Source organism: Corvus kubaryi, unplaced genomic scaffold, assembly GCF_017639235.1.
Source record: "Corvus kubaryi isolate FWS band 111438036 unplaced genomic scaffold, C.kubaryi_AGA036_p1.0 135, whole genome shotgun sequence".
Classification (NCBI taxonomy): Eukaryota; Metazoa; Chordata; class Aves; order Passeriformes; family Corvidae; genus Corvus; species Corvus kubaryi.
Window position 1 is genome coordinate 5,092,133 of NW_024580669.1, and position 19,098 is coordinate 5,111,230.

General features: G+C 39.7%; 1 protein-coding gene across 7 annotated transcripts in view; it reads right to left on the reverse strand.

The window, feature by feature from the left end:
• BEND7 (BEN domain containing 7) overlaps positions 1-19,098 on the reverse strand; it is a 46,512-nt gene that overhangs the window by 20,268 nt on the left and 7,146 nt on the right. For 6 of the 7 annotated variants that reach the window (XM_042053108.1, XM_042053144.1, XM_042053126.1 and 3 more), the window contains exons 3-5: positions 12,724-13,023; positions 7,317-7,439; positions 4,602-4,867 (exon numbers count right to left, since the gene is read on the reverse strand). In XM_042053108.1, the coding sequence (XP_041909042.1) occupies positions 4,602-4,867; positions 7,317-7,439; positions 12,724-13,023 (689 nt within the window). The remainder of the gene's footprint in view (positions 1-4,601; positions 4,868-7,316; positions 7,440-12,723; positions 13,024-19,098) is intronic. The other variant, XM_042053161.1, reaches the window with a different exon arrangement.

Genomic DNA, 19,098 nt, shown 5'->3' on the forward strand with positions numbered 1-19,098 from the left:
CCTTTCAGTGTTGGGTAACAACAACAAAGCAGAGGATCATCCCAGAGCAGTGCTCCTAAGTGATGCTTTTTGGACATTTAGCTAACCATTTAATGGACTTGTTTCACTGCCAAATGCTGTGAACGAGTGTGCTGTGGGGCAGCCAGGCACTTCCAAGGAGCACAAATGCAGGGACACTGGCCCATTCCATGTGGCTTCCCAAGAGGGCTTCCAGTGAAGATATGGCCCATATAAGTAGACCATGAGTCCGAGGTTGCCCCTGGAGCCAGCACTTGCTGCGTATCCATTTGTCCCTCATTCCCAAAATGCATGTTTAGAAGAGGATGATGTTAGACACAGCTCATTTCAGCACAAAAATCCTCAACAGTGAATCACAGGGATTTAAGTGACTGCCAGAAAGTGAAATGGAGGGGAAGAAGAGAAAAGAAAATCATGCTGAATTTCACAAGAGTCTTCTCTCAAGTACACTGAGGGCCAAAGCAGACAAAGGCCTTTGAGGAAGTCCCCTTACCAAGAGTCTTTTTGCTGCCCCTGTCTGTACATATCAGAAATTACATGAACAGTATTTGCAGAAATTTCTTCTGTGAGTATCACATAATGCATATGGTAAGACTTCTTCATGGAACAATTATATATCTGGAATGAAGACATGTTGTGAATAAACTAAAATTTTAAAAATATTGTTAAAAGTCGGCAAGGAGGTAAAAGAATCAGTGGTCATGATGTAAGGAAATAAGCCAACATTAAAGCCTTGCTTCTAAGAACATGCCCTTTTTTTTCCCCTACATGAAATATATCCACCAATGATGGTGCATTTTCAAAGATGTTTACAAAGCAAGAGCAAATGCCATCTCCCATCATATCACCTGTGAACATCTTGAGTCTAGACAGAAGAAAGGGCTGCCAGTCTCGGAACAATTTGGCTGTGTAATTCTTTTCCCATGAATTTCTAAAAATCAGTATCAAGAGTGTTGCTGCAAGTAGAGTATTTCCAAAGCATGTATTGTCATAGGATGTGGATGTGTACTGTGTGATACTTAAGACTAAAATGCTTTGGGAAGCCGGGATGAAGAATCTTAAAATATGCAAATAACAACAACAACAAAAATAATCTAAGAAGCGTGTAGTTTCTCAGCTTGTTCTAGATGAAAAATTGTTTTTTACCTCAAGAACTTTCAAAATGCTGGATCCAACAAAACAGCTACTGACATTTGTCAGAATTCAGATGTAGGTGGGTTTTTAATATGTTACTTCTAAACTTCTGGTGACAGGCAAGATTTTCAAAAGTAAATAAATGCAGGCCAAGTTCACAACTTGGGAAAAATTCTACTTCACGTAAATTAAAAGCCAGAATGCAGCTGACATGGTTATGAAGGATAACTGCCCTATTCTGTTACTTAGGTCTTGTGACAGGCATCTAAGATGACCTCAATGATACAGACACCCAGGCCAGAGAAATTATAGAACCATATGAATGTTTAGGCTGGAAAAAGCCTTCAAGATCATTGAGTCCAGCCATTAACCCATCACTGCCAAGTCCACCACTAAACCATGTCCCCAAGTGCCACATCTACATATCTTTTAAATACCTCCAGGGATGGTGACTGCCACTGCTTCCCTGGACAGCCTGTCCCAGTGCTTGACAACCCTTTTGGGGAAAAAATTTTTCCTAATATCCAAAATAAACCTTCCCTGGTGCAACTTGAGGTCATTTCCTCTTGTCATATCACTTATTAGTTGGGAGAAGAGACCGACCCCCGCCTGGCTACACCCTCCTGTCAGGGAGCTGCAGAGAGTGATAAGGTTCCCCCTGAGCCTCCTTTTCTCCAGGATAAACACCCCAGCTCCATTGCCCTTCTCTGGACATGCTCCAGCACCTCAATGTCTCTTGTAGTGAGGAGCCCAAAACTGACCCCAGGATTTGAGGAGAGGCCTCACCAGTGCAGAGTACAGGTGAGGCCTCTCCAGTCACTGCCCTGGTTCTGCTGGCCACACTTATTGCTGGTACCCTCACCAAAAGCCAGTTATTCCTGTGGTACCTTTTCTGACACCTCCTACTTAAAAACCAAAATGCCAGAAGGATCATGAGGCGCTGCTTTCACCTTCTGTATTTGTACTGAAAAAACCAAGATCAAGTGAGTATTTTCTCTCCTGCTCTGTGGGTGGTTTCCCTCTTCCCTGGTCCTACCATAGGACACTTGCATTACACTTTGGCAGGTGCACCAACCACCCTACAATACGGCTGCAGAATACATTTCAAACCTTACCATTGCTCTGGTGTGGAAGAGTCAGTATTATTTTTGTTTTGACTATTTTATTCTTAAGATAGGGATCAATTTGTTTACCAGTGAAACAATTTGAAGGCAAAATTATGATTTATTCTTGCTTTCCTTTAGTAGTTAGCTATTCTTTAATCAAAGACAATCAGTAACCATTTGAACTTTATGATCACTTTGAATGTGATTTCTCAAAGAAAAAGCACTTCTTAATAGATAATGATCATGGCAAAAGGAACTGGTGGGTAAACTATTTGTGAACAACAAAATAGGAAAGACCCTAATGCTAAAGGTTTTTGCTGTGCTAAAATTGACAGGCAGTGAATTAGATTTAATCCTAGATATTTTAGTAGGTTGTAGTATGTAGATTAAAAATGATTAGGTTATAAATGAAATATTACAACAGTAAAACAAACAGAAGTTCAACTAAGAGTTGTAATCAGATCATTACATTTAAAAAGTAGATTCTCTGATCCATGGACAAGATTCAGGGTTTGTCTCACAAAGACATTTTCCATCTCCGTAAGTAGCAGTATTTCATCTCAGCAGGTCTGAATTAATTGCACTGGTTTTGGCAGACCCAGTTTTATACCCATTAAACTTGGAATTTTCTTAAAGTTCAATAAATGTTGGCAAAATAGCAGTGGCATCAGGGGTGATGTATGACACAGCACACACTACAGACAACCTGTAGAATATTCTCCATGGAACACTCATTTATGGTGCTTTGTAAAATGTCTTTCAAGTTTTTTCAGGCACACAGACATGGTGGTTGTGAGCACACCAGAGACGCTTATAAAAAAGTAGAAAAGATAATACTGCCATTTGTTCTCAAAGAAGTGACTTTCTTAAGCCTTAAGCCTTCTCAAAATGTTTAAGGTCACATTTTATTTTCGCATTAAATAGATCTGTTTTCAGAACTCAAATGTTTTCTTTCCAAAGACAAAACAAAATAAATTTGTTTGTCTTGGGGTTCTGGCTCTGTAAATTTAGTCAAACAACTGTTGTGGCAAGCAGGGGCTCAAGCACGGGAGGACAAATGAAGACCTGATTTATGAGCCACATGTTTTCTCTTCTTTTTTTCCTTAGGTCAAACTGGCAACTACAAAGAATTGTGTCCAGCGATGGAACACATTCACAAAGCCAAATTAAATTCCATTGCAAGCACAAAACTGTTTTCAAAACTGTGTTCCAAGCTGACAAGAGTGCCACAAGCAAAGAAAAATTATAAGCACAAATTGCATTCTGGAGATAAATTACCAGTCCTCCCCAAACCTTTACCTCAAACATTATTAAGCTCAGCACTACAAAAGGAAACCCTCTGAAAAAAAGCATCATGCTAGTTACTCTGTATCACTACACTGACTCTGTGGCATGAGACTGCACCCTAATTAGTGGTGTGGCTTGCATCTCTGTAACTGAATTATCCTGACTGCTCTTTTTTATTATTAGTTCTCTCTTCCAGAAGGGTAGAATATTATCTGCTGCATTGTTTTCATTTACGCTTATTGATACTGAATTTAATTATGTTTTTCTAGCTCATAGTACTTAGGAAATTGGAAAAAGCCTGCTCAAAATTAAAAATATATTAGAGGAATTAATGAACAGTTTACTTGTCGGTGAGCTGGTTCGGATGACATCAATTTGGCCATTAAATAAAGCCAATCATCCACCAGGTACACGAAATTTCTATCAGTGTGTACATGAGTCAAGAAAACATGCTTACTGCAATTTTCTATAGGAAAAGTGCCATTTTTAGAGTGGCAGATCTTGGCCTCTTTAGTCACACTGACATCATTGACAGTGCTGAGGCCCTACTCCAGCACCCACAGAAATCAAGACCAAGTGACCCAATTCAGCAAAGACTGAATATGAATTTTCTAGAGGTGAGGAGTTCCCCAAAGCCAGTGGGACCAGACAGGCAGGAAAGCACATAAATACTCCTTGGCAGGATGAAGACACGTGTGGGCTACATGGGCTCATCAGCAATGATGGGGCTGTTCATGGCTCCTCACCTCAACTGTGGCTCTTGCCACTGGGAGACACAAAGAACAAGTTTCCACTAAAAGGTCAAAAAACAGGAGCCTTGAACTCAAGGGGAAACTTCATGCTTGTGAAAGTTGGAAAAACACCAAAACCCCCCAAAATCTGTAACAAGCACTCCACACATCTAACCTTAACATCTCCATCCACTCCTACCCAGGATCTGCTTGTTTATTCTAACAAAAATTGGGAAGATGCATCAATGTGACTTGACTACTGATTCCCCTGAATGAGTCAGTATTTCAAAATCTTGCAATTCTGCATATTAAAATTTTAACTTACATCGGATGAAGCTGATTCAAGGATAATTCCAAACCCTGAAACAGGGGTTTCTGGTTTCAGGGGGGGTTCAATTGCTTGCAGACTCGATCGTTCTGAGTTTGCTGACAGTCTCTTCTCGTTCTCTGCAGAGCTGGGTTTCTTATTCATGGTAACTGCTTCAACAGCTTTGAGGGGCAGTTTTCTCTTTTTATTTCTCTTTCTTGATATTGTTGACTTCTGTGCACAAATCAGAGGAACAGGAGGCTGCTGTCTGTTTTGAGTCCCAACTGAATGAAAGAAATTAATGCATTAATTTTATAGACAAAAGTCCATGAATAACCACACAGATGCACCAATAAATTACTGACACACTGAACTTATATTCTAGATAAGTGATGTGATTTTCAGGGCTGCTGCTGCCTGGGAAACAAATAAGTTTTATCACCTTTGCATAATTTTCCTATCACTACAATGGGGATAATGACAGTGAGCTCTGCTGTGCGGCTTTTCAAGTCACACTGATGAACAGTATTTTAGGAAAATTAGGAATACATGGTTCTTTTTCCTAGTGACCACTGGATGGTTGGTGACATGAAGCACTTAAGTGATGATTAATTTGTCTGCCCTCTGAATGACTGAGAATCTCACTGTCATTGAGGATCTCTTCCTGATAAAGTAAGATAATACAAGCGCTAATGCAATGACAGTTATCTTTATGACTGTGGTCTCCAAGTTAATTAGCTAAGCAAGAACATTTCAAGTACCATTATGTCAAGAATGAGTGAAAACACTATTCAATAGTTTAATTTCTAGGGGAAAAAAGTAACCCAAAGTTGCATCAGATTGTTTTGCTCATACACAAAAACTGACATGTATTACCTTTGAAATGTGAGAAACCATATTTTATATTTATCAGTGTTTTGCATTTTCCAATATCCACAATCATTGGTATAAATTAAGGCACTAATCCTGAACTTGCATCAATACGAGCAAGCCCTCCAGAAGAATGCCATCAAGATACAATTATATGGGTGGATAAATCACTAAGATCAAGGTCAAAACAAACAAACAAAAAGCCAGAAGTGCTACACATGCAGATCAAACTCATTCAAGACATGAGTGAGCTACAAAAAGTCCTCACCTACAAAGCTTGAGGAAGAAAATAAACCTTAGAATATTGTTTATTAAAAGATTTCTGGAATATTTCATTTCTGGCAAGGATTTACAAGACTGTGATGTGTAATTTGTAAGTACAACAGTAGGGTGTTTTAATACTAAAATAAGTTATTACACTTTCACTTACAAGTTTGCATTTTAGTTTTTTTCTTTTAGCAACAAAAATGCCAAACGATTTTTTTTCTCTGCAAGACCATAATTTCAGAAGATATGAAGTATTCCAAGTGAATCAAGAGATTCACAAATTAACAAGGTACTTACTCTGTAGATACATAATAAATAAGAAATGTTCCTGCTACTGAGGAGTCAGCTCTTTTGGCATACTCCCTGTTTTTTTAGCTCTCACTCACAAGCCATTTTTCAATCACCCATGTAACTTCAATGAAATTGGTGTGACCGCATAAAGAATCCCATGTACCAGTAAAGATTGTAAAAAAAAGTTTTTGTTCTTCTTTGTAAATTGATGGCTTCTAGAAAAGCATTTTTATGTGTGTCAACTGATACTACAAAACCTGTCTGATCCTTCCCATCACTCACTCAAACATTAAACGCCATGGAGAAGAGGAGTTTAGTCAGCCCTTTACTTCATCCATATTTCAGTTAATTACTCAACACTCTCTTTTCTTACAGAAGTCCTATCTAGCCTCTCCAAGAGAGAAACCTCCATGGCTCCAGTCCCCATCACTCATACTGGATGGGCAAGTCAACTGACAAAATCTCCAATATCTCTATCTCCTTATTAGCATTAACACTAATTTTTAGGTAGCACAGAGGCTGCAGCTTCACATCAGCCTATGATGACTTAACTCTACCTGCCACATTCTCATTATGTTGCTGGCTCAACTGGTCCTCTGGCTCTGCACTGTTCTCTTTCAGCTCCCAACCTAGCATAAAACTAGACTGTTCCCCAGTGAACAGATTATTGCTGGTATACACACTGAAAGCTGGTACTTCCCAGCCAGAAGAAGGGTGGAGGCCACAACATGCAGTGGCTAGCTCAGCTGAGACTACCACAGAGCTGAAAGAGGTTTGAACGAAAAGCTATTAGGTAACTTTCAGTCACCTTCAAATTTTATTTTTCTTATCCCCAAGATTAGTGAACTGGTAAGCAGAACACGGGTAAAGTAGCACTTGGCACCCCTGAATCAATGCACTGTGAAAACAAACTGCACATGGTTATGGCATATTGACCTGCCCACTCAGCTCTCATTATGTATCTGATCACATTAATTTTCTTTCAATATAACCTTAAAAGGCTACAAGATAAAATCCCATGTTACAGGTAAGGATCTGAGAAGTAAAAGTTGCATTTCCAAGAAACCTGTGAAAATTTGACTTTGAATGTCAGGAGAGCAGGAAACAATCCAAGTTTTTCTGAGTGCCCACACAGACTTTGATTTCCTAGACCATTCCCTAACAGGAAGATCACAGAATCAAAGAACAGTTTGGGTTCGGAAGGGACCTCCAAAGACCATCTTGTCCAACACCCCTGCAGTAAGCTGGGCCATCTTCAACTCAATGCTTGTCATAACCACGCATGTGTGGGACTGGTCACAGTACCTGCTTGAATCTGTATCAATTTTCGCATGGTCTTGAGCTCTTGAAGAATCGCCTGCAGGGTTGACTGGCAATTACATGTACAGCAGTTTGGTCCAACTGATGAATTCACCATTGGGATTTCTCCTGAAAAAGAGAGGAATGAAATGGGGGCTTGAACCCACACAAAATCACCCAAACAACAATTAGCAGGTGTCTGAAACTATGATCAATATATCAGATTGCAAAATTAGATCAAAAGCATGAAAGCAAATAATTTTCAACATGATTCCTTTTAAGAGGAAGGGACCACTAGTTTTTATTCAATTACTAATACGTGCAATTGTATTGAGTTGGGATGCAATGTTACATGGGCTGGAGAAGACTGTTCAGAGTGTGAATATAATGCACTCCTCACAGCAGGGCTCTCTATTGTCAGGCTGGTTCATCTTGAATAACAAAAGCACCAAACCTCATTACAAACATACTCATTTTATCACACACACAAAAAAGCCCATCTCCTGGAACAGTCTTACAAAGAATGAAGACAGTCTGTGCAATAAAGGTTTGTACTGTACATAAAATGAGGGTCTAGGAATTTTTAAACTCCGTGAATGTTGCATGTGATTCTTTACCATGTGAAGAATTGAGAATGAAAATAAAATACCCTAGTTGGAGGAAAAAAAATAGACCAGGCCAGAAAAGAACCACCGCAAGGAAAGCTTTCAAATCTGCTCTTCTGCATGCTAGGGTGGGATTGTTTTCTGTGATGTTTTCCATCACTGTGACCTACAAGACAGGCTTTCCATGGTTTCCCTTTGAAAATTAATATAGTAGTTCAAGAGATTCCTTTCCTCTAGTAATTCTTACTAGTGCTTAACTGAACTTACATGGTTCTAGCTCTAGCCCTCAGCAGTGCTTTTATTACTGCCTTACTTTCCAAAAGTTTTGCATTTTTTGTGCTAAATTAGAATTTAATTGTTCTAAATTGAATTTTGTTCCGAATTGTTCTGAATCAGACTGTAAGAGCTGAGGGATTTCAAACTTTGCCTGGACAGCTGTATCCTGCACTTTAGTTTAAGACAGCTGTATCCCTAGTTCTAACGCTGCAAATAAAAATTTCAAAATTCAACCAAATACCTAACAGCACCCGGTTGAAACTGAGGCTAGATGGGGATGCACCTCCCGTCCTTTCCAAATGCGCTTACAGTCATTTAAACGGATGGCTATTTTACTGCTCATCAAAGAATGCAAGAGGAGGGATGATCATTTTATCAAGATAGGTACAAATGCACCCAGCAAAAATCACCTCACTTTGTGTTACATGTGGACTTCAGACAGTGTATTTCCCTTTTAGAGTTCAGACAGTGTATTTCCCTTTTTCTTCCATAGCCCGACACTTACCAGGTGGCCTTTAATCATTACCTAGCTAAAGTGAACACAAGCAATTCATTTAATCTCCACTTATAAATCTTCCCATTTTTCATTATTAATTCTGCATTCCTCTGATGCCGAACCAGGTTATTACTATCTTTTTAGGTTTGGTTGTGTTTTTTCATCAGAGATCCCTGATGTCAGACCCACACAGGTCCCTTGACTTTAATCCTCATTTGAAATAGCTGAAAATCTGGCCACCACTAAATCACTCCCACTCTTTCCTAATTCTTCCAGTGTGTCCCTCCATCCTCAAATCTCCCTTCCCAGGCATTTGTTCTCTACCTCCTTCCATATCATTCCTTCAGACCTGAAGCAAAATCTATGAGACTTGAACAAACTGATGGTCACACTCCAAAAGTGAGTTACTTGTAAAGCTAAACTAATCAATCATTTAAAGATTGCTGACACCTTCTGGGTGTCACTCTCCTCTTTTCCTCAGATATTTAGATTCTCCATACTACTGTAATTACAAATTTTGTTATTTTAAAGTATCTTCCATGGATAAAATCTGTTTAAACTGTATTAAGATAAATGGAGTAGTTTAAAAATCCCTGCAAATCTAGCAAATGCAAATGCAATAGCACCACTGGCTTCATCTCTCCAAGGTTTCAGCTGCAAATAAAACAACTTTTTAGAACTAAAAAGTTATCTGGAAAACAGGCTGAGAATCTCAAACTGAAACAAAAAGGTTTCTGACTCAGTGGGACTCTGCCTAGTTTGATCTCCCCCTTCCTTTGTATCCAGTCTATTCACTGGAAGTTCCTTGGGGCATGGATGGGATTTTACCTTTTCAATGGTCCATGAAGTGTTTAGCCCATTGTTACAGGTACAGAGGGAAAAAAAGAATGCTCTCTTTAGCTTTGCAGCAGATTAATAATAATCCCTCAACTTGGCTCCACCAATACCCTTTACCTACCTGTTATAAGAAGACTTTTAAGTAGATGAATTTCCAGAAATTAGAAGAGTTTTAATAACAGATGACAAAGTAAGACCATCCTTCCTTCAGTGCTTTCTCAGTTGTTTTAGACTAAAAGATCCTTGGGATAAAGCCTGTCCTTTCTCTTGATCAGAATTCAATATTTTAGTGGGCTTCTGGAAATGATATCTGAAAGACTATGGGGGAAACAGGGTTGGTGGCTTTTGTTCCCTTCTTAACAAAGACTCTACGTCATGGTGAACTGCATGTGAAAACTTGAACAAACTGTATCAGTAAATACCTGTACATTTTCCTGTTGCAATATAACATGTTCCTAATGAAAACACAGAGGCACACAGACTCCTGATGGAAAACAAAAGGGTCTATTTTCCCATTGAGGCATAGGGGATTTACATTATAATCCCCATTAGCACTGATAGAAATTACCCATGTAAATCTACCATAGGTACTAGGAATGGAAGAATAGACCACCAATATTTCAAATCAAAGCAGGGTTCTACTGACTCCATATATATTCATGAGGGTTTTTTATTTTCTTTCTATCCTCCCTCCTCTGATCAGTTATTGTGTTGTAAGAAACATCTAGTAGAGTGTTCTCAGTCATTGTTCCAAGCACTATCTTTATCATTTTTAGAGGACAAAAGCAACCCTTTTCAACTTGTTATAAATCAATTTTTAATTTTAAAAGGAGATCAGACTTTTTATTTTTATGAAGGAGTCTTTAAAGAGCCATCTCCCTCTCTTTTGGAAGCTAGCCAGCAGGCAAATTTGATACCTGCCTGTATGACTGAGAGAAGGAGATGACGAGTACAGGAGTTGCTTCCCCCATGTGAGCAGTAAATAGCCCAGGACAATGTTTCTTGCAGCTGGGTCTGCTGAGAGGAAATTCACTCGCTGTAACGTTGGTACCAGTATATATTGGAAAAGCATGCAAGCACTACCCAGTGAAAATGATCTTGATACAACCCAAAAGCAATTCAGCTGCTGTATCACTGCTGGATTTGGTACAGAACACAAGAAATGAAACTCAAGTGTGAGTTTGTTGTCTGTAATAGGACAGACATGGTGCTCCCTGTTAGTCTGGTTAGGAAGAAATCACTTTGCTTTTAAAGTATGTTCCTACTCTTCCCTCTGCTGCAGCAATACCTAGGCTTGGCCTGTTCCTCCTTTACTCACTTTGAATTCTGTCAATAACTTTCTCATAAATGCTTTCTATACCAGCAACTGTTAAACACCTACTTCAGCCTCTCCTTGAACCACCTTTACCCTGTGAGTAGATAAGTACACCACTGAGATGGACTTGATGTGTCTATTACATTCAAATTTGAGCAATTCAGATGGTCTACAACATCTATCTTCATTTTTTACAAAGTATCTATCCACACCGGACAGAAAGAGTTTCTGGACTCAGATCACCTACTACAGATGCCTGAACATCTCCCTAGTGATGACCTAAGCCTGACAGCCCCAGGTAATAACCTCACGTCTGGCTTGAACAGTTTTGCTCTGGTAACTTAAATACCATGGCAAGTACCAAGGAGTAGTATCTCCTTTGAAGTATTGTTCAGCATTTCTACACCCAGCTTTTAAGAACTTTGTCCATCCTCTGAACAACATCTAAAAAATACTGAGTTTGATGCTCAGGCTCCCAATGCAAGGGATGGGGGGAATCAGGCTGTTAAAATGCCCGGAAGAGCTGTGTGCTGGGTGAGAGGAGTTTCAGGGCTTACTCACCACCCAGAAATGCATCAAAAGTTTTTCTTCCCTAGAGACCAGGCTTTGGAGCCCAAGCAGCATCTGGGATCACAAAACCCCACTAGAGGCAGACACCTCAAACCAAACTGCTACCAGATCATCTTTTCAAAAGGTGGCCAGAGGAGAGGGCCCACACCCTCCTTTATGTAATAACCCAAAAGATTGCATTCCTTTCAGCAGCAGGACAGCTGCAAAGGGAGGTGCCTCCTGGGGTGCTCCCCCAAGAGCTGGGAACCTGGGCATTCCTCCTGCCCAGCCCAGGAGGTTGCTCAACCCGACCCTTCCATGTCCCATAGACCACTCCAAACCTGTAAGAGATCATAAGTCAACTGAATACCTCCACCACATACAAAAAAATCAAAGCTGACATTTTCTTGCATATAGGGCCAAATCCTGTCAACACATTTTAGCTCACATGCTGAATCAGGCCCCTGAGGGGATAGAGGTGCTGCTCCACCTACTTTCTGGATTTGGGAACAAAACACTTAATCTATGCAGGCTTGGGCACTTCTCTGCATGCACAGAACTGTCCCTGCCAGTGCCCAGGGCCTCTAAGGACAAAGAAGGAGATGTGTGATGAATTTTGGGACCTTCCATATTTAGGAGATTGTTATGGTGGAGTTTTGACAGCAGAGTTTTTTAATCTGGCAGGCAAAACTTCCATTCTCTGGGACTTAATAAGAGAAAGGCATTTTAAAGGCACACTGCCATCTACTTCAGGGCAGAATTCTCTGCCAGTACTGGATTGGCCACACTCTAGTACATGCTGTTCATAGGTGGACTCCATCATCTCTTTTCTCCAATAGTCTCATTGGAATAAAAGCCTAAAGCTGTGATGGAATTTTGTACCTGCAGTTCAGTGGCCTGTTACAAGGCTGATGCCATCTCCTTATGAAAGGTAGTAGAATCCTGCTCCACAAGTGGTGTCACAACAGTGCTACATTACTCACGGCAAAGAGGAATAGTAGAGGTTGACATTTAATTAGCCATTAATTTAATAACAATGACAAAAGCTGTTTTAGTAAGAACTATATAGAGATTAAACTTGTAAAGGCATTGAGTAATTCTATCCTATCACCAGAAAACCATTTTAAAAGCTAAGACAGATGGTAGCAGAACACACCGTGCCCACTTTCACACCTTTTTGAAGTGATAACTATGTGCTCATTTTGTAGACTCTTAACTATAACTGCTTTCAGTGCAGTGGTACAATATATCATCACAACAAAGGTAGATATTTAGTAGAGAACAAGGAGAGGGGAAAAAAAAGGTACTCTTCTCAGTATCTAACACAGGTCATACCATTGGATGCCACAGTTCGAGCCTGATTTTGGAATGTTTTGGATCGAGTTCCGTATTGCCCTGAAAAATGGCTGGCTTGGGGTGATAACTCATTCCATGCACCGCTCTGTGACGGATGAAGGCTCGCCTGGGACTCCGCAGGGGGATTCAGGCGCTGGGCCCAGGCTAAATCTAAATCTTGGGGCTCCTCCTTCAGTTTTTCTCCTTCTTTGCCAACTCGTTGATAGATTCTTCCAGTGCTGTCATTCAGTAATCTTCTCATCCCTGTAATTTGTTTTTTAATTTCCCGGCTTTCATCTCCTAATGAAAACAGAGCCACAGTTACCACTATAAATTAGCAAAAACAGTAATGGGCAGCGATTAGTGATTTTAGATGCCAATAAGAGTTGGAGAACATAAATAAATAAATAACAACAAGAAAGAAAAGGGATGGTTGAGTGGTTGTTGGGATGTACCAGGCTATGCTTTCACACAGCCATAGCTGACAGCTCTCATGCCTGAAAGACCTGCTGAACTTGGCTTTCTTAATGCTGTTTCTAAGGCTTTGATGAGTAAGATTATTTTTTGCCAGAAGGAAATAATAATAGCTACAGCAGTTTCAAATAAACTGTCCTTTTAACAGACCGATCCTATTCAAGCATTGACATCAGTGGATATTCTCCCTGAGTAAAGCCCAAAGGATCAGACCCTTTATATATCAGTTTGCTGTATGCTGAAGGATAGATCCTACAAAAAAAATAAAGCACAGAAAGCACCACACCACACACATGCAGAACAGCACTGCATCTATTGATTTTAATGAACAGAATCAGTTCCTTAGTCCACAGAATTTAGTAATACTGGATTATACAGGAATAAATTAAACAGTAGCTAATATGTGTGTAACTGCAGATAGCTGAATTGCTGGATGTCTTAAAAATGTAGATTCTAAAAAGAAAATGGAAACATATACGAGAAAAATGTGACTGTTCCAAATAAATTCAGGGCATTTAAATAATAAAAGTTACATACTTAACACTCCTGGCACTGTTTAAGTATTAATTTTACACATGAAACTGCTGATTGCACAATGAATAGATGTGTTTTGGGCAGATAGTAGCTATTTTGCTTGTTAAAGCATACATTACATTTCATGAGCAATAAGGAAGTGTTCATTCCCCTTTCTAAAGTAAGAAGCTTCTGGTTTTCTTACTGGTAATAGAAAAATCAAACATCCTAAGCAAATGGCATAAGTAAGATCTAGAAACTGATGATCAACCTTCCTTTATAGAATACTTAATACGATAATGTCTGGTGTCCTCTATTCAATTTATATTTGTGCTTCCCAAAATAAACCTAGTTTTGGCAAAGCAATTGTACAAAGGAAACTTCAGAAGAAAAAAAACCTACTCTCCAAAAATCCAAGATGCAAGGTGTGCCATCTCTGGTTCAACAAGGTACTTGAAAGTGTGCTAAATGCCAGGCATGTGAATAATTTTATCAACTCAACAGCACTATTCAGTTGTCTAAACTTAGGTGCACGTTTAGGTAGCAGCTAAACCAGACAGCTAAAAGAGCAGCAAACCCCTCCCCAACACAGGCCAAGCTCAACACGGCTGGGACATGCTGCATGCCTGGTGTACCCAGGGACACTAAATACCCAAAAGTGGGAGTTTTTATTCCAGGAGGAGAAAAAGCAGAAGGGGAGAGGAGCTGAACAATGCACTCCAGCCTCTACTGGATCCCAGCACCTCCTGCGTGACCTGGTGCACCGGTTCTCTGGGCTGGTGCCAGCTGGCTCCAGCCCACCCCGATCCAGCGAGGAGAATGGGCGGCTTGCAAGAAAGCTCTGAGTCCAAACTTAGAAAAATATTTGCCAACCCCATACAGCAACACACCAGCACCATTTTCACTCCAGCTAAAGCGGGAAGAAAAACCCTCTGCAAGGAAGTTCTGCACTGTATTTATTTATTTAGTTGGTTTGCCTGCAGATTTATGTGTGCTGGTGTGATTTAATTAACAGTAACAGCACCAATTCCTTTAAAATGACACTTTTTGGCCCCAGCCCAACCGGGGGTTGACTGTTTGCAGTTCCCAACCTCGAAAGGTTGCAGAGTACCACTGGACTCCAATTACTGAGATACTCACACTCGTACACTGCACGCTGCCTTTCTCCTGTACATGGCTGTACCTGCCCATATCCCAGCTCCAAATGCTCCCACCACACCACAGCCTGGAGCAATCCCTTCCTGTCGTGCCCTTTAACATTACCCTGGGAGTTTTATGTTGGCAATTTGGATTTGTACTCAATGGCAAAATGTATGTGAGTATTAAAACAGCTTCCCACCCACCTCCTCCTGCCGGGTGCAGGGACTGTGCTATGTGTCTGGTCGGGTGACATGTTGTTAGAAAGATTAAATTTCCATTACCCAATTACATAAAATATTGATGTTAATTGAGCTTATTCAGCCTTGATTCTGTTCCCTTGTTCCTTTATATAGAAGTCTTCCTATACAGTGACATGAGCATACTTAACTCCAGATACAAAAAAACTCTACATTTATGTTACAATAAACCCTGCACTTGCATCCAACATAAGCCTGTCTTTGTGTTTAGGTAGATCCTTACTTAAACAGGGAGATTCACCCTTTGTAAACTTGTTTGTTGGGGTTTGGGATTTTTTCAGGGCTTTTCTGTTTGGTTTTTGGTGGGTTTTTTTTTTGTTTGTTTTGTTTGTTTGGGTTTTTTCTTTTATTTTTAAAATATGTCTTCCCTTTTACAAGGAAGAGCATTAAAAACCTACAGGCTATAAGCCTGACTTAGTCTTCAGTGCAAGTTTACATCACTCCTCTCTCAATCATGCCTTTTTCCAGCTTTTAGTTTATAAGTGACCAGCAACAGCAGCATCTTCCCCACAGGAGTGGAGTGCAGCTGATGTTACACCATCTGAATCTCCAGATGGGTACAACACCAGTAACAGATTTAACTTCTTGCTCCCTGGTTATCTCATTTGGCTATTAGCTCTAGAGGCCATGGACAGCATTTTCTTATCAGTTATTCCACTGCTGATAATTTTCACAGATAATAACCATGTAATTTAAAAATGAAAAAAAAGAAGATGAGGCACAGAGAAAACACAACAACTCAAATTAGTATGTCCTGTGGAAGAGACAGCCTTCTTTTAAATGCTAAATAGAATAATGAAACACCGAAAAAAAAGTAGTTTATTACAAAGAAATCTCCATTACCTATCTGTGCAAAGCTTTCCGAGATAGATGCTGAGGCCTGAGAAGAGTGGTGCATACTTCAGCCTCTCTGTACACATACCAGAGGTCCTCACCATTTCCAAGGAGACAGGGATGCCTCCAAAGGCCTGCCTACAGGATTTGCCATTGGGATACCCCATGTAAACTCCTGGGTTTTATCTGAAATCAATGAAGTTACTTGCAAAACACTAAGACATAAAATGCTACTCAAAACAGAACCCTGGCAAGTTACAGCCCTATTTAGGAACTTGTACGTAAAGATGTCAGTTGTCATAAAAAAAACATATTAACAATTTTTAATAACTACTGTTATAGTTGTTTCTGCAATGGCGCCTGACAAACAACATCTTTTTTCTCCCGCATGACCTGTAATCTTATAAATCTTAAAAAATAAGAAAAAAAGCAAAACAAAGACCTTTAATAAATACTACACAATCATAAAAAGTAATTTCCTCAAAATTCATTTCAATCTATTTCCTTACTGAAAGTGTACAGGACATAAAAACTTCCTGCTTTGAAAGCTGCAAGAATGTTTAAAATTACAAAGGCACAAATGTAAACCAGAACTGTTTCAGGGTGCAGTAGCATCCATGTGCTAAGTGCGCAGCTGTCTGAAGCAACAGGCCTGTAAATTACTCCAGTTAACAACATATTGATGATAATTCAGTTATTATACTCTTTGCTCCTACCTGCCTGTCCATCTTTTCACTATTAGGTTTATTAAACTTAATATATCACATTGCCTACCAACAAGTTGTTATACGTTTCCCAAATAGTTTATCTAATATTATCATAGCAGTGCAAAGAATTATAAAATTATATGCAACCATATTCATATGTTCAAGTATTAATTTTATCCCAGTATTAGAGAAGTGGTAACCATGTCTGTATTAATGTGTGTGTTTTAAAGTGTATAAATGGGTGAACAGAATTAAGGTTGGGCAATCATCTGTATTTGATTTTTTCTTCCTTCAACTCACGTAAACAAATAACCATCATGTTCTCTTGGTCCAGTATTTTACAATTACTTTCTTTGTTTCTAACATTTATGTTTCTCGTATGTTTTGGGAAATATTCACGAGTTGACTTTTAAAATACAGTTTTTCTATTAATTAGAGTTTAATTTTATGTTTTTTGGGCTGATGAAATGCCTATGGAACTTTTTCCTTTCTTGACCATGCAAATAGGGCTTTTTCCTTGATCAGGCTGCTTACTGATGGTACCTTCATCTCAGATTTCCACTTTTGTGTCTACCTAGGCTGAAACTGGTGGATGAGTTCAGGAGCTGTTGGGAGGGTAGGAATGGCAGCGACAGACAGCCAGACAAGCACATGTGAGCTGACAACATGAGCCTGGTTTGTATGGAAACAAGGCTTCAGAGGTGAGAAAAAGTGGAAGTCGATGCATATGGTGTGAAAGCACAACAAAAAATAATAAACAATTGCAAAGGGTTATATAATTAAGCATTTTAAATTGCAATTTATTAGATGCCACTTGAATGCTGCTCTCCCTGGAAGGGGGCCAGCAAAACTTGCCTGCTGTGTTTGAAGACTCCATAAGGGCTGATTCAGAACAGCTCAAGGAATCGGGAAGCACGTGCACACAGGGCACATGTCTCCACTGCTCAGCCAAGCTGAACTCACCCAGACACCTTTTAGAATGCTACAAGGTGTTCAGGTATTTCCTTCAGAGACAGTTATCCTAGAAGGGATATCAGCATCCCTTCTTAGCAAGAACTATACCCACATCAAATAATAATTTTCAAAAACCAAGGTATTTTTTGTCACCTTGTACCACAAGTCATCCTGAAAGAGAAAGTTGCAGAGGTTAGCACGGGGAAAATAGAGGATCCATGTGCATGACTCCTTATCAGAGCAAAGGTCTCCTAAATCACGTGGAATCTTATTGTGACTGCTCTGTGCATAACTGGAATCAGACATCCATGTAACTAAACTGATGGGGTAAGCACACATTTCCCAAAAAAGCGATCCCAGGTCTTTGCCAGCATATAAGATCCTACACTGAAGAAAGAACACAGACAACATCACCCTTTGCAAACTAAAAACCTAAACCCCAAGTCAGCGGGGAGGACAGTGGTCATGAATGGTGTCAGAGGATCACACAAGCAACACGAGTTATGAGCTGGAAATTTTGACTCTGCTAAACTAACACGTAGGGACATTGAAGCTGTCTTAGTTGAGGCATCTTAGCAGTGCTCTAAAACACCACTTAAAAGCACTTTCCTATGCTCATGTCACCACACAAAGCACTAGGATTAGAGATGCAGGAAAACTGGATCACCCTCAAATCAGACCTCTTACTCCCAAAGCAAGTACAGAAACACACAGTTTGATAACCCTGCCTACCATGAGACAAATAAAGTTATTAAGCTCCACAAACACTAATGTAAGCAAAGAAATTTGCAGAATCAAACCCAGGATTAGACCCTGACACCATTCACGATTTGGGGGTTATTTCCCTGGAAACTGGGTCAGACCAGGTGGCCCAGCCGTCACTCCCACCACAAAGTAAGTCTTTGGAGGAGCCTGGTGAAACAGTTTCAAAACAGGAGCAGCTACATAAGCACAAGTTACACACTTTCATGCCACGCTGTGTCAGCTAAATCCCTCGGGAAAGGACAAGTGAGCAACTGTTCAATAAAAGTATATACTAATGGATCATATAATTAAAAAGTAATAATAGATATGTAACAATTTCCCCCACTTGAAAATATCCCAGGCCAAGATCATGCTTCAGCCCCAAAGGGAAATGCTTTACAAAGTTAGATCATTAGAGAACACAGATACATAAAATAAACTTTCATGCAGTCTTAATTACAGAAGCCACTACTGCAACAACCAGACTTGGGATATAATCCTATTAACAGTAACACAAGTCTGTGAAGTTACTTGTTAAGTCAACTTTTTCTCTGTGAATAAATTGCAAAGGATATTATTTCTGGGACAGAATAAATTCTTGAAATTAGTGAGTAACTTATGCATTGCTCCCCTGCTCCAAGAACACATTATTTATTTTTACCATGACACAGCGAAGTTATTAATCTGCTGCCTTCCATTTCAACAATGCGAAATGCTGTAAAATGCACAGACACCTGCATTACAGTACATTT